Raw genomic sequence first — 16,054 nt, 5'->3', positions numbered from 1 at the left:
CCGTATCTTCTCGCCCTTTTCCCACAGATTCGCAGCGTCCCGCGGAGGAGCCAGGGCAACGCTGTCCACGGCGAGCAGATCCCGGAATCCCAGGCATCCCGGGGCGCGCTGTCTCGGGCCAGAGGGCTTTACGGGGGCGCCTCCCACTGTGCCCTTGGCCCTTCGGCCCCAGAATCTTGCTCACTTTCCCACAGCAGCAGGCCCCTGGGGACAGTCCCCACCCAGAGGGTGCGCATCCACTCGGACGGCGTGGCCCAGCTTCCTGGCAGAGGCGCTTGGGCAGCCGCCGCATCCACATCTCCTTCGACCTTTCCCACTCTGCTCTCAAGGGAGCTAAAACAAGGGCCTGCGCCATCCAGCACTGAGCTCAAGGGAGAGCGCGGCGCAGGGAGGCTGCTCTGAGGGACGAGGGCCTCTCATTTGTCCTCTTGTTTGGAAAACCCCAGGGTTTTCTTGTCAGATTCAAATGAGATCCCATGGAGAAAGTGCCCAGGGCAACCAGGTACACAGTAGGTGCTTACTAAATGCTCACCCCTCCACAGGACAAGCCCTGGCCACAGGGCAAAGGGAGAAGTCAGGAACAGGGTTGGCCCCTTACACTGAGCAACAGCTTCCATCTCCATCCCAATCTGTCTCTCTGGCCTCCAAGGTCTGACCTAATCCGGGCTCTGCCCACCTCTGGGCTCACTCAGCCCATACCTGTCCCACCAGCCTCTCTGCTGTCCCTCAGACTCACCCGGCTCATTCCTACCTCAGGGCCTTTGCACTTGCTTTTCACACACTCTAGAATCCTCTTCCCCAGAGCTTCACAAGGCTGCCCCCTCCAACTGGGTCTCACCTAAATGTCATCTCCCAGACAGGTTTCAGGGTCACCTCAGCCAAGGTGAGACACCGGTCACTAGGCGTTTACTTCACATGCATGTCACTCTGGATATAGCTCTCTGGGAGAGCACATCTGAGCCATCGACACTAGGTGTCTCTGAAGCGTGATGTAGTGGGGACACAGGATAAAAACAGAGGAGCCTCCCTCTGCAGGGGGGTCCTGCTTGCCATAGGCTCTCAGGGCCTTTGGCGGCACAGAGGCAAGAGACCCCTTCGCAGCCCCTGGGCCACTCCTCTCCCTGTCACTTGCAGTTGTCTGCAGAACGAGGCACTTGGACCCCGGGAGCCTGGGAGCCTGAGCCCTCTGCCTTCCAGCTCAAACAAAAAGATTCCACAGGCTTGGGGACCTCCCACTGTGGCCAGCCACAGGCCACGCCAGACCCTGAAGCCAGACCATGATTCATCTCTGCCGAGGCTGCCTGCAGCCAGCCCTTCTCCCCTGGCCCAAGCCAACCCCTCAGAAAACCCCTCCCCCACCGCACACTGCGCCCTCCACCCCACCCTGCGTCCTGGAGGAATGTGAGGCTTCAAGGTCCTTCCTGACTGTCCGCCACCAGCATTTTAACCCAACCTCAGAATGTCTCTGGCTCTGTCTGGAACAACTGGGGGAAGCCGTGTCCCCCTGGGTTAGGACCGGAAACAGCAGCAGAAGACTGCCCGCAAAAGTGCTGACCCAGCACAGAAAGGGAGATGGCTTTACTTGATGCCACGCAGCCTGCTCTGCCCGGCTCCAGGCCGCCGTGTCTGCATCTCAGGGAGGGAGGGAGCCGCCGGCAGGGGAGGGTCCATGCTGCGGCCTGAGCGGTTCCATTCTAGTGGATCCTGGAAAGCAGTGGAGAAACTCCAGAGCCCGTGGGTGACACAGAGTCCTGGCGACCTCAGAACAGAAAGAGGTTTCCTTAACTTGATGAGGACCTTTACCAGAAAACCCCAGCAAACATCCTGCCCTGGACAAAACCTTGGAAATATTCTCATTAATATGAGGATCAAGGATGCTGATGAGCCAGCACCACCAGGAAGACCTCCATGACCTTCACCTTCCACGAGTACCACGATCACCTCTGCCACCATCACCTCTTCCACCGTCACCTCCACCACATCACCTCCACCATATCACCTCCACCACATCACCTCCACCACCGTCACCTCTACCACCATCACCTCCTCCACAGTCACCTCCTCCACTATCACCTCCGCCACCATCACCTCCTCCACTGTCACCTCCACCACCGTCACCTCCATCATATCACCTCCTCCACTGCCACCTCCTCCGTTGTCACCTTCACCACCATCACCTCCACCACCTTCACCTCCACCATCATCACCTCCTCCACCTTCACCTCCTCCACCATTGTCACCTCCACCATCACGACAGTGCATTATAGTGCAGGGTTGTCACTTCCTCTACTGTCACCTCTATCATCACCACAGTGCACTACAGTGCAGGGTTGTCACCTCTTCCACTGTCACCTCCAACATCACCACAGTGCAGGGTTGTCCTCTCCATCACCATCACCTACCTCCACTACTGTCACCTCCACCATGATCCCTTCAACCACCACTGTCATCTCCACCACCACTGTCACCTCCACCTCCACCATCACCAGAGTGTGGGATTTCACCTCCTCCATCATCCCCTCCATCGCCATCATCACCATCACCTCCATCACTTTTCCACTACTATCACCTCCTTCATTGCTGTTGCCTTCCCTACCATCATAACCACCGTCATCACCACCACCTGCACCATCCCACCACCGGCCAACTCTCCATATCCAGTCAGGCCTCTGGCAATTGCCCACGAGTCCCACATACACTAGGTGAGGCGCACGGAGGCGGTGAAGCCACCTGCGGGTTCTCTTTGGGTGAAGAGTCGGGCGACCCGGCTGCAGCACTTCCCGGCGACCACCTTCCTGGACGCCTCTGTTTCATTAGGCACTGGACACCTTGAGTGACAGGACTAGACCCGCGGTCTGCAAACCCTGCTCCTGGGCCCTGTCCCCACCTGGGTGGCCTCCCGCCCTCCCTGGGGAGACGCTCTGCTTCCATTCCGCGTGCACGGGAGGGCCCAGTCCGAGCGGAGGGCGCTGCCGCTTCAGGACTCGCCACCCCAGACGGGCTCCGGAAGGCCACGGGATTCACGGGAGACCAAAGGCCCCGTGTCGCCAGCAGCCCACGCGCAGCGCCGCCGGAAGACGAGCGAGGATGGCAGAGAGCGCTCACCGGGCCGGGGGTGGAGCTGGTGACCACCGCGCCCAGTCACCTGACAGCACCTCCGACGCGCCGGGCGGTCCCCCGCGACCTGGCCACGCCCCGGGCAGGACTCCGAGGGGTGCCACCAGGCGAGGGCAGAGGGACCTGCGCTCTGCCACCTGCGGCCTCCTCGGTGAGCACACCCTGCCCTGGCTGCCGCACCTGACCCCGAGGGACCCCAACCGGCTCCCTGCCGGGGACCCCCAAAGGCCACGTGCTAACACCTCCTGAGCGCTCCAAGGCCGCGGGGTGGAGCTTGCGGCTCCGCCCCTCGGTAAGACAGACCCCGCCCACAAGGAGGCGGAGCTGCCCCACACCGAGCACCTGAGACCTCCTCCCCACACCCCAGCCCTGCTGGGCTAGTCACCTTGGGCTAGTCGCCTGGCCTCCCTTCGTTCGCTGTGTTCAGCAAGAACGTGCTGAGCGATCACCGGTTCCTCGCTGGCCGCATGAAACTGATGGAATCAACTTCGCAGATTTTTCTTTTGGGGGTGCTGGGGATTGAACCCCGGGGTGCTTTACCACTGAGCCGCATCCCCAGCCTCTTTTAATATTTTGTTTGGAGCATAGTGTAGCTGACTGGCTGAGGTCCTCGCTAAGTTGCTGAGGCTGGCTTTGAACTCTCGATCCTCCTGCCTCAGCCTCCCGAGCCGCTGGGATGACCGGGCACCACCGCACCTGGCTTACAGCAATTTTTCACATGAGATCATTGATGTGAAAAGTGGATTGTGTGGGAGGCTGAGGCAGGAGGATCCCAAGTTCAAAGCCAGCCTCAGCAACTTAGCGAGGCCCTAAACAACTCAGCGAGACCCTGCTGTAAATAAAATACAAAATAGGGCTGGGGGTGGGGCTCAGGGGTTAAGCATCCCTGAGTTCAAGCCCTGGAAAAAGAAGGAGAAAGAGAAGGGGGGAGGAGGAGGAGAAAACTGTGAACTATCAGTGTATTTCTCTTCCAGACCCTTAACCCCAAACAAATTCTCTCTGAATCTCCTTATTCAAGGGTCAAAGCCCTGAGCTTCCTGTGGGCCCACTGTTCCTTTAACACCCCACACCAAGCGCAGAGCGGTTTCCTGTGCTCCTCTTATTCTAAATAACCCTGACAGCAACATCCTTCTCCGTCCACTTGACGCCCACACACAGGTATTGCCATCGGCTCCTTCCAGAAAGGAAAAAAGAATCCTGGATCAAAAAGCAGGGACAGGGGCTGGGCTGCGGCTCAGTGGCAGAGCACTGCTCAGCATGCCCGAGGCACTGGGTTAGTCCTCAGCGCGGGTAAAAATAAATAAAGGCATCTGTCCATCTGAACCACAGAAAGAAATTCAAAACAAAGCAAGAATAGCCAGGCACGGTGGCACACGCCTGTCACCCCAGAGACTCGGGAGGCTGAGGCAGGAGGATGGAGTTCAAAGCCAGCCTCAGCAAAGGCAAGGCACCAAGCAACTCAGTGAGACCCTGACTCTAAATAAAATGCAAAGTAGGGCTGGGGACAGGGCTCAGTGGTCAGTGCCCCGAGTTCAACCCCCAGTACAAAAAAAAAAAAAAACCAAGGACAATGACATTGGCAGAGGCCACCTTAGTACCCTCTAAATCTACCCAGGTCTGACAGTGTGAAGAATCAGGCTGGAGGCAGCCTCCTGTTGGGAGAGTCTCTCAGGAAGGACTCCGAGTGTTTCCAACCAACTCTGACCAGCGTCTGCCCAAGCTGTGGGAATTGGCCCTGGGGTCCACTGTGCTTGACTCAGGTCAGACAGACAAAAGGACTTCCTGGGAAGGTAGGACCATTGGATAATGGACAAAGGGGGCCAGAGGATTTTGTCAGAGACGCAAGCGAGGCCCAGAAAGGGCAAGCAGCCTGCCCCAGGTGGCCCAGCGGGGAAGAGGCCAAGACCAAGCCAGACCTCCCCGTGCTCCCAGCGCAGAGCCAGAGACTGCCCAGGGGCCCCCCCTCCATGTCTCTGGAGCATCCCAGCCTGCGGGACTCCAGACCCGGAGCCCAGCATCTCCCACAGGAGCTCAGGAGAAAGGGCAACGGGAGTCCAGCCCAGGACGGCCACGCAGGCCTCCCCTCCCGCAGGTGGCTGGGCAGGGCTGGGACCCGGGGAGCCTCTCCCGGGGGCTGCGGGCTGAGTAGGCAGACAGGAAGGGCCCGGCCGGCAGCCGGCTGTGGTCAGGGCCTCTCTGCTCCCTTCCTCCTGCAGACCTCCGGGACAGACGCTGCACCAGCAGCTGTGAGACACCGGCTGTCCCCAGCTGAGCCGTGGGGCCCTGGGGAAGTCCGGATGCTCTGGCCTTGGGTCCCTTCCCCCCCCCCCCCCCCCGTGCACTCTGCATGTGTTTGTTTTCTGGAGGGGGGCACAGCCAGGGTGGGGCACTGGCCACAGAGTCCAACAGCCCAGGAGGTCAAAGCTCAGCTCAGATACTTTCTGGCTGTGTGACCTGGGGCAAGTCAGTTGACCTCTCTGAGCTTCTCTAAGTCTCTCCTTGAAGCAGGGGGGTCATATCAGTTCCTCCCCCCGGCCTTGCGAGGAACCCACGTAAAGAAACCACTTAGTGCTGTGCCTGGTACACAGCGGTGCTCAAGAAGCTTGACCCCCTCATGGTGAGAGTCAGACACTGAGGGGAGACTCGGAGGGCAGAGGGGGTTCCCTGGAGACTCTCATGTCATCAGCTCACCTGGCAGGTGCAGACGGGGTGTCACATGCCCCCAGGGTCACATTTCCCCTCCCCTCTCATCGAAGGGCCTAGCCTTGCAGGGAGCTTTGGGCTCCCTTCTCAGCATTTATTGAGCACTTACTGGGTGCCCGGTTCTGACTAGGATCTGACCAGCAGGGTCTGGAGGAGCAGCGAATCCCTGACAGCAAACCCTCAGCAGCAGCTCTTCAAAGATAAGCCACGGGGCTCCCGGAGCACTGTCCCCCGGCCGCACCTGCGTGGTGTCCGAGGTGAGGTGCTGAGGCTCTGAGAGGGGCAGAAGCTGCCTGAGGCCACACAGCCTGGACGGGGATTCCAACTCGGGATTTGAACCCAGTCCCTGGGCCCCGCGGCAGACGCTCTCCCGCCACCATGCCCGGAGGGTGTTCCCACCCAGGGCCCGTCCAGGTGGACGGGCACATCAAGGTCCCCTGGAGATCAGCCCAGCCCTTGCTGCCCAGAGCAGCCCTGGCCTCTGGGCTCCCTGACCCCGTCCCCAGCCACGCGGACCCGGTCACCCTCTACGTCCTGGTTACGGTCACCACAGCCCAGGGGAACCAAGGAGCAGCTGAGATGTGATCTGACCCCTGACCCCGACCTCTGACCCCACTAGTCACTAAGCCCCCTGCGGAGGGGGGTCCAGATCCGAGGACCCTGGTCACCATCTGGAGAGTGGCACAAGGCTGTCTCGCCTCTCGGGGGGCGTCCCCCACCCCTGGGGGGTCTCCTGGCTGTGGGCACTGTTCAGATGTCACCTCTGTGTCCCAGGCGCTCTGCTCTGACCCCAGGAAACACTCCAGAGTTCTGAGACTCACTGGTCTCCTGACCCTGAAACTTCTGAACTCGGCCTGGAGATGTCGCTCGAGGACCCGGCCTGAGAGACAGAGGCGTCCTCGTCCCCTTCCACGGATGCTGCACGTGCCAGCTGGGGTTGGTGGCACACCCACAGGGAGCGCCCGTTCCCAGCCCTCCGAGTGAATGAATTCGACACCCACCAACCGTTCATGGTAGGTGCCACCACCATTCCCATTTCACGGAGGAGGAAACCCAGGCCCAGAGAGGTTAAGTGAGTTGCCCAAGGTCACACAGCTGGGGGATTCAAACCCGGGTCATGGAGGTCTACACTCCTCACCACCAGGCCGCGCACCTGTGAGGTGGATTCACACATCGGAGCCTCATGCGTTCCGTGGAGGGCCTGAAGAGGCGGCCAAGGGCGGTGGCTGGGTCCTCCATAGTTTCCTCTTTCCTTCCTCTGTCCCCAGTCTGTCCTCCCCTGCGGCCCCGGCTCCTCAAATCCTAGGAGAAAGCGCAGGTGGCCGCCCCCAAGCCCTGCCCCCCAACTGCCTGAGGGTGGCTCCTGTGCGGGTGGCCGTCCCCGCCCTGGAGGGTTATAACAGCCTATTTTGGACCCTGCAGCTGCCACCATGAATCCTGGGCCCTGGGCAGGGGGCAGCTGTGATGGCCCCCCCACCCCGCCACCCGGCGCCGGCGCCAATGCCAATCCTCCCTGCTATTTCTGAGCAGCAGGGGACTCCCGAAAACCCGAGAAAATCCCTGCCCCACCCAGGAGGCCCCAGCCTCACCCCTAAGCCAGACAGAGCCAGGGGCAGGTCAAGATGGCCCACCAGGGACCCCCCTGCCTGGCTCCGCCTGGCCCAGCTCCCGGCTGGCCCCAGATGCCCAATATGAACTAACGTGTGGTCTACATCAGGGTCTCCCGCTCAGCAGCGCCTGCAGAGGAGCCCGGTGAGGCTCGGTGACCTTGGACAGATTACTTTACCTCTCTGAATCTCCATTTCCCCCTCCCATAAAATGGGCTGAATACAGACCATCTCATTTACAAGGTCGTGGGGGGCCAAGGGCGCAGCTCAGGGATAGCGCCTGCCTGGCGTGTGTGAGACCCCGGGTTCCATCCCCAGCACTTTTATTTATTTATTTTTTAACCAGGGATTGAACCCAGGGCCCTTAACCACTGAGCCACATCCCAGCCATTTTCTTATGGTTTATCTAGAGTCTCACTGAGTTGCTTAGGGCCTTGCTGTTGCTGAGGCTGGCTTTGAAGATGCAATCCTCCTGCCTCAGCCTCCCAAGTAGCTGGGATGACAGGTGTGTGCCACCATGCCTGACTCATCCCCAGCCCCTTTTAAAGAAAAAAAAAAAAAAGGACTATGCGAGGAAGAAACAAAACAACGCCAATAGTTAATAGCAGGTTTGTTTTCAATAGCCCCAAAGTGGGAGCCACCCAAATGTTCATTAAGGTGAACAAAATCATAGTAATCACACAGTGGAATAGTACTCAGCAATGAAAAGGGAGTGAGATACTGATGCATATGAGAACAAAAATAAATACCAAAATATGTATGTGGAGTGAGAGAAGCCAGAAAAAAAAAATGCGTACATGCTGTTTGCCTCCATTTATCTAAAAACCCAAAGAATAGAAGTAAATCAGGGCACAGTGGCACACCCCTATAATCCCAGCAGCTCAGGAGGCTGAGGCAGGAAGATTGTGAGTTCAAAGCCAGCCTCAGCAACTTAGTGAGGCCCTAAGCAACTCGGCGAGACTCTGTCTCTAAATACAACATTTTTAAAAATAAGATATTTAAAAGGGCTCAGTGGTTAAGCACCCCTGGGTTTGATCCTCAGCACCACATAAAAATAAATAAAAGTTATTGTGTACAACTACAAAAAATAAATATTTAAAAAAGAAAAGATTGTGGGGGCTTGGGAGGGAGGTTGGAGGAGGGAGGTTGGGAGGGAGGCGGGCGGGTGGAAGAGTGAGGAGGGTTCCCAAGAAACGCTGGGAACCCTCAGGTATGTTGGTCATCTCGTGGTGACGGTTTGGGGTCTGGGTTCTTTGTTCGGTGGTGCTGGGGTTGAGCCCAGGGCCTTGTGCATGGGAGGCAAGTGCTCTGCCAACCGAGCCGCGTCCCCAGATCACCAGCTCATACACTGGGGACCGTGCACGTTGTGGTGTGTGGGGCGCCTCTCGCTGAAGCAGTGCGGACCACTCTGTTGAGCACTGGCAACCTATAAATGGCATTTACTCCTGTCACCGACCACGCGGTGGCCTCTGGACGATTCTTGGACTCTCTGTCATCCCCTGCCCCAGCACACAGCCTTGGGTCTGCTTGCAATGCGTCCTCCACATCTGGCACATAGTAGGTGCTCATTAAATGTGTGCTTGGTGAACAGTCGATGAACGCTCCTTTCTCCTGGGCCACCTCAGAACCCAGGGGTTAATTAAGCCCAACTGGAGACGATTCGATGACTCCAAACCTGTATGAATGAGAACCAGGGTCCCAACGAGGCACAGTGGTCACCCTGAGGGAGGGGAGACAAGCCAGGGTGGAAACAGGAAGTAGGAACCGCCATGGGATGTAGTGGACACTGTAGATCCCACCCCCTCCACAGACATGGTCTAAGATGAGGCAGTAGGCTCAGCCCCAGGTTCAAATCCCATCTCTGCTGGGCTGTGTGACCTCAGGCAAGTCACCGAACCCCTCTGAGCCTGTTTCCTCACCACAAATGAGGGTAATGGTGTTGCTTGGGTCTCTGCAGGGGCATGGGGAGCCTTAGCCCTTGGGCATGGCTGTGGGTGGGCTCTGTGGTGAGTGCCAGGGAGGCACGGGGACAGATCCCAGGGCCCTCTCCTAGTGGACTTTGCCCAGTTCCAGACTAGGGGCGGTTTGGCAAGCCCGGGCAGACTCTGGCCCCAGAGCAGGGGCACCACCTCCCCTACCCTCAAGCCCCCTCTGCCTCTGGACAGCCCAGCCCACACCCACCAGCCAAGTCACCCTTCCCAGCCCCCTGGGGGCTCATGCCCCCCAGATGTGGACCCAGAAAGGCCTCCGGTGGGTGACCCTGCAGATGTGAGAGGGGCACCGAGCAGCAGCGGAGCCCGCTGCCCCCCCAAGTGTGAACCCAGACACGTCCTGGCTGTGTGACCTGGGCATCCGACGGCCCCACTCTGGGCCCCAGTGTCCCCATCTGGAGGGGGAATAAGGACCACAGCTCGAGGGCTGAGAACCTCGGTGAGTTCCGACGTCCAGTGCTTAAAACAGGACCTGGCCCACCACAGAGCCTGGTCACGGTGACCACATCATCAGAGTCCAGGGACGGGGAAGACAGCTGGGGGCTGTCAGGGAAGGAAGGGGACATCTAGACCAAGGTGGAAGGGGCGTTGGTGAGGGGTCAGAGGACAGGAGGGACAGTGGCCAGAAAAGCCCAGAGATGGGGGAGCCAAGACTCCAACATTGGCTTCTGTGTGTCACAAGGAAGCCGATGCCCTCCCGCCACAGGAGCGCAAGGACAAGGAGGGAGCCCCCGAGGTTCAGAGACGCTGAGCCACTTGGCCAGAGCCACACAGCACACAGGTACTTGGGTCGCACATAGGCGGTTGGCCCCTGTCCTCGGCTGGGGCTAGGCTGGGTGAGAGGGAGAGCTGTCCCCACTGAGCAGACAGAAGGCACTGTGTGTGACAGAACCCAAACCAGGCCGCTCCTGATGGCTGCGGGGGTCGGGGGTCGGGGCACAGGGTTCAGCCTCCCTGACCCGCCCCCCTGGGGACCAGCCACATCTGGATTCCAGCTGGCAGGGGCACAAGTCCCCACAGGACCTTGCCATCCCAGGGCGGAAGGAGCCTGTGGTAAGGACCCAGAGGCCAAGGCCGGCTGCAGGGCCAGGCTGCGTCCAGCCCAGGGGCCTGCAGAGGGCGTGGCGAGGGTGGCCGGTCCCTGAGGCCCGCTCCAGGGCTCAAGCCCTGCAGGGCACCAGGCTCCCAGGACTGCTCCCTGGTCCTGGGGAAATGGTGGGTGACTGTCCCCACGACAGAGCAAGGCACAGTAGCTGGGTCCCCAGCCCCGGCTCCGCTTCAGGGGACATGAGTCCCCCCACCCGTGGACCCCATTCTCCCTTTCCCACCCCAACCTGCCTCCAGCCCTGGGGCCTGCCGCCGTGTCCCCACCCGACTCCCCGCAGCCCGTGAGCAGCCCCTGCCTGGCAGAGTCACCCGGTCCCCAAAAAGCCAGCGCGACTCAGGCCAGAATCAGGGTTTATTAGCTGGTGTGCGTCACCTCGCACCCGGGGCCCCAGGCAGAGGCCGGAGCCAGGGACGAGGGAGGGGACCCAGGGCCCCGGGCAGGACAGAGCCGGCTCCGGGCAGGGCCCTGGGGGAGCTGAGGGACAGGCTGCCAGGCCGCGGGGAGCGGGGCTGCGGGCCTGCTCCGGGCTGGGCGTCGGGACCAGGCCACTCTGGGGGTCTGGCAGGGGGCTCGGGGACCAGAGCCCAGCAGCGCCACAGGGGAGACCCCCAGCTGAGACTGCGTGGCAACTCTTCAGAGGACCTAAGGCCCCACACCCTGTGTCCCAACCACGAACCAACTAGAAATGGGGCGGGGGGGACCTTTGGGGACATTACAGTCTTTCCAGGGTGGGTGCCACAGGATTTGACACTGTAGCTATTTAAAAAAGTGGGGACCAAGCCAAGGTCAAGGCCAACCCCAAACCCAGTTTAATAATCCCGTAGGAGCCGTGTGCTGTGGGGCTCACCCCGGGGACTCTCAGGTGGGGCTGGGGGACAGGGGCAGAGTTTCCTCAACGCGTCTGACCTTGAACTCTCGTTTCCAAGGAGTACCCCAGGGAACCCTGTTTGGGAAACGCTCACTTAAGGCGCTGTCCTGATGGACCCAGGGCTCCCTCCCAGGAGTTGCCTGGTTCTCAGGGCCACCTCGGCCACCGCAGGGACGCTAAAATTGCTCAGGGCTGAGGAGGTGCCACGACAGGCCCCTCCGCCGCTCAGTGGCGGGTGGGTACCCCTTTCCCAGCCCTGGGCTTCCTGCTGCCCCGTCAGCCTCTCCAGAAGCTTCTCCTTGGCCTCTACTTCTTTGCTACCCTGGGAGGAAAGCAGCAGTTGCTCCTCCGTAGGGGACCTGGGACCTGGGACCTGGGATCTGGGACCTGGGACCTGGCACCTGGGACCTGGGACCTGGGACCTGGTCCCCACCCAAGGTGCTGAACTCTGGGCTGTGTTCTCATGGCTCCTAACGGGACACACACATCCTCCGTGTCCCCCAGGAACTATGCTTTGGGTAGAGCCCGGGGTGGCACCTAGGACCTGGTGAGCCTCCCGGGGGACTAGGGGTCAGCACCCGGCCCTCGGGCAGGGCAGGGCGTGCAGGCGGCACTGGGGGTGGCCAGGAAGGGGCATCGGGGAGCGTTCGGGGCTGACGGCCTTTGATGCCCACAGAAGTGACCTCGGTCCTACGGCCAGGGCCAGCCTCCATGGACACTCAGTCGCTGGGGGAGACGCTGCTGCACGCGCAGGGACCTTCGGGGGGACCTGCTGGCCCCGGGGCCTCCCGGGCGGGGGAGAAGGGCCCCTCGGGCTGCCCTGGGCCCTCGCTGGCTGCCAGGGTCCCCTCGGCCTGGGCGGGGCGCGGCTCCGCGGGGGCCTCTGGCCTCTCTGCAGGGACCTCCGGGGCCACCGCGGCCACCTGCAGGCTGCCGGCCTCCGCCCCGGGCTCGCTGTCCCCCGGCCCGGCCCCCTCCCCGCTGCCCGGGGCCGCCCTGGCGGGGGACTTGAGGTTCTGGGTGGCCGCCAGGATGTCCGCCCGCAGCTGCTGGGAGGAGTCCAGGGCCTCCTCGGGCCGGCCGTCGGGGGCCCTGTCGGGGACCTCGCTGAAGGCGCGGGGGCCGCCGGCGCGGTCGCTCTGGTCCACGTACTTCTTCCTGGGGAAGGACGAGGGGTAGTAGGCGGTGGCCTTGTGCCTCTGGCGGGTGATGAGCGCGGCGCAGACGATGAAGAGGAGCAGGAAGGTCAGCGAGCCCACCACGGCCAGCAGCATGGCGTGCTGCCGGAAGAAGTCCGCGATCCCCTCCAGGAGGCTGGCGGGAGGCGGCCGGGCCCCGCGGGCTGTGGGCCGGGGTCCCGCAGCAGACGTGGCGCTGGGGGCTGGGGCCGGGGGCGGAGGGAGGCTCGGGGAGGAGGCTGATGAGCCCTCGGCCTCCCCGCTGCCCGCCACGTCCTCCAGGAAGGCGGCCGACAGGGACACCGAGTGGGCCACCGCGGGCACCGGCCTCAGGAGCAGCAGCAGACACAGGAGGAGGCTGGGGGCCACTGAGGAGGCCATGTTGGCCCTGGGACCTGCAGGGGAAGGAGGAAGGAAAGGGGTCAGGGCGCGACTCCAGGCCCTGGGGACTGCAGGGCCCCCAAGTCACCTTCCTCCCCGGGGCCTGCACCCCCACTGCACAAGGGACCTGGCTGATCACATGAGGGATACGCCCTTCTGGGGTCAGGGCTGAGTCTTCTTGACCGCAGCCTCCTCAGGGTTAGCACCACATCTGGTATACAGTAAGTGCTCAATAAAGGCAACCAAACGACATGGGTGAATTAATAACTTGCACTTCCATGGCTGGCTAGGTGCCGGGTGCTTATTGCTAAGTTACTTCCAGGGAACTTCTCACAGGATCCTGCCGCGTCCTAGTGGGGGAGGTACTTATGGTCATCCCCATTTCCCAGGTGAGGAAACTGAGGCCCAGAGGGATCAACTGATTTGTTCAAAAGAGCTGGGGTTTGGATCCAGGCGTGCAGGAGAAGTGATGGGGTGGGCCGAGGGCCCCCCCAGCCCCCCAGGACCCGGGTGCCCTGGGGCCCATCCCTGGGCAGAGTGGCTCTGCAGCCTCTTGCTGGCAGCTCGGCCAGAGTCTCCCTCACCCTCCGGCCCCAGCTCCTCCTCCTTCTCTAGAAGGTTCTGCTTGGAAGCCTCTGGGTCTCTAAGCCCTGCAGGAGGCTGGACGCTGGGTCACCCACTGCCCCTCACCAGAGGCTCCAGCAGGGCTGGAGGGCCCTGGGGGACCCCCGGGGCCTGAGACAAAGCTGGAGCCCCGCCCGCCCGGGCCACCACTAGATGGGAACCAGATGAGCGGGCCTCCCTCCCACTGCTGCTCCCGGCTGAACCCCCAGACCCCTCGGCCAGACAGCCCGACTGATTAATGCATTCCTCATGCCGAGCCGCGGAGGGGCCGCTTCCTAGAGCAAGACTCCCAGCCCCTGTGAGCGGGGCCTGGCTCAGGCAAACCCGAGACCCCAGGCCTTCCCACCAGTGGGCAGCGAGGCCGAGATCCCATCTGAGGGCCTCTCTTGGGAGAAAGAGGCCCAGAGAGGGTGAGGGGCGGACCTGAGCCCACACAGCAAGCTCCTGGGGCTGGTGGGGGGCAGCCTGGCTGCAGGTCACATTTCCAGATCAGCCATTGTTAAAGCAAGGGACCCTGCCTGCCCCTAGGGGACTGCGAATTCAGGAGATGAGGTAGGGAGGAGGCTGGGTCACAGTCCCCCAGTATCCCCGGGGGCTTAGTCCCAGGACTGCTGTCCCACAGACACCAAAACCACGTAGTGCACCCAAGTCCCTTCCACAAGGGGACACAGTGCTCCCACACCCTTTAGAATCCCCCACGACTGACGGTCCCTGAGCCCCTGGGAATGCCATCTACATAGACTGGATTGTTTTAAATCGCTGTGTTGGTGTTTGTTGGGGTTTTTGGTTTTGTTTTGATATTTTCCATCTGCGGTTGGTTGAATCCACAGCGGGAGGACCCAAGGATACCCAGGCCTCGGCCCTGACATAAATCTGGTCAAACCAGCTCAGATGGCATAAATAATAATGCAATAAATAATGCTAATGCTAATAATTCCGGTTATTAAAAAAAGCAAAACCACTCTCTTTTTTTTTTTCCCTGCAGTGCCGGGGATGGAGCGGGGCCTCCCGCAAAAACTCTGACCCTAGCCACGACCCAACCGACCTCAGGGCCCCTGTAAAACAGCTGGTGGTCTCAAATCCAGCCTACAGAAGCCACATCACTGGGTTCCAGCGGAACAATGACCTGCCCCAGGACACAGAGACCCACCCAGGGTCACACAGTGTTGGGGCTGGGATTTGGACCTTCCTCTGTCCCACCCTGGAGCCCCGCACACCCACTCTGCCCCAGGAACCTACCTGGGAAGTGTCACTTCCCAACCGGGCTGAGGAGTGGAGCTGCTCAGCAGGTCACCAGGAGCCCCCCCTCCCTGCGCTGGCCAGCGGAGGTCCCTCCAGGCCCCTGAGCTGGAGGGTCTTCGTCCTAGCAGCCCCGTCCCTCCCTCCCACTTCCCTCAAGCCCCTTTAAAAGGAGAGACTTTTAAAGGTGCCCAGCTTCTCGCTGCAGAGGGTGCTGTGACCACAGGTGGCTGAGCACCCAGGAAATCCCCAGGCAGCCCCTAACTGAGGCCGAGGACATCAGTTGGGAAACCTGCTGGTCAGGGGTGGCCATCTGGCTCTGTGGTGTCCAGCCTCTGGCCTCGCTCTCCCCATCTGTAAATGGGTGGAGCCTCACAGAGCTGTCAGGACGGGTGAGAGAACATTCTTACAGCACCTGGCCCTGGATGGCTGCTCACCCAGGAAAGGTGGAATTCAGGAGTAGAGTGCTCCAGGAGCAGCCGGCACTTCCCCTTCTCCTGCCTACACAGGACTGTCCTCTCCTGATGCGGGCATTTGCTCAGGGTCTCTGCCACGCAGGAAAAGACCCAACTTTTGTTTTTAACACCATTAAGTGAGATTTCCTCAGCTGTGGCCACAGAGGAATGCAGAACCAAAGACACAGACGCACATTCACGCGCATGCACATGCGCACACAGGCAGCAGCCAGACAGAGGAAAGGCTGGCTTCCCCCCACCCCACCCCACCCCTGGGCCTTGGAGCTAGGCGCAGAGGACGAGGAGGGAGGCCACAAAACTATCCCTGGCTCTCAAAGGCTGGGGACTCGGGCTCTCAGTGTCCACCTCAACTTCTCCCAGCTCTCTAATAAAGGGGACAGCAAAGTGTGAAGCCAGCAGCTCTGCAGGAGAGGACTGTGTGACCCTGGGTGGGTCCCCTGCCCTCTCTGGGCCTTGATTTCTGGTCTGTGGAATGGAAGAACTGGCCCAGACGGCTCTGAAATGGGCTCTGCCCACCAGCTGCCCCTCATCTCCTGGGAACCTGGGCCTACCCTCATGGGTCCTGCTTGTTGGGGGCTCAGAATCTCAGGCCGTTAGGAGCCGGGCTCAGGCCCAACGCCTCTCCTTTCACCTAAGAGGAAACCTGGGCCCAGGCTCTGGCAGTGACCTCCCCAGGGTGGCACAGCAAGTCAGGGCCAAGACCTGGACAGCCCTGAACAGAGAGGCAGCTCAGAAGACCCAGGAGACACTGCCCAGCTGCGT

The 16,054-nt window shown here is 61.1% G+C and overlaps 1 protein-coding gene across 1 annotated transcript; it reads right to left on the bottom strand.

Moving 5' to 3' along the window:
* Positions 1–10,888: 10,888 nt before the first annotated feature.
* On the bottom strand, positions 10,889–12,959 carry Tmem119 (transmembrane protein 119). The gene has a single exon (XM_027923412.3). It carries the CDS (start codon positions 12,951–12,953, stop codon positions 12,114–12,116), a length of 840 nt encoding a protein of 279 aa, XP_027779213.1. The 5' UTR covers positions 12,954–12,959; the 3' UTR covers positions 10,889–12,113.
* Positions 12,960–16,054: the final 3,095 nt, after the last annotated feature.

Source organism: Marmota flaviventris, chromosome 1, assembly GCF_047511675.1.
Source record: "Marmota flaviventris isolate mMarFla1 chromosome 1, mMarFla1.hap1, whole genome shotgun sequence".
NCBI classification, from domain to species: Eukaryota; Metazoa; Chordata; class Mammalia; order Rodentia; family Sciuridae; genus Marmota; species Marmota flaviventris.
The sequence above is the reverse complement of the archived record's forward strand: the minus strand, read 5'-3'. Positions and strand labels throughout refer to the sequence as shown.

Excerpts from the sequence above, each read along its gene's own strand:
- Tmem119 (XM_027923412.3), bottom strand. The coding sequence starts at position 12,953 with ATGGCCTCCTCAGTGGCCCCCAGCCTCCTCCTGTGTCTGCTGCTGCTC.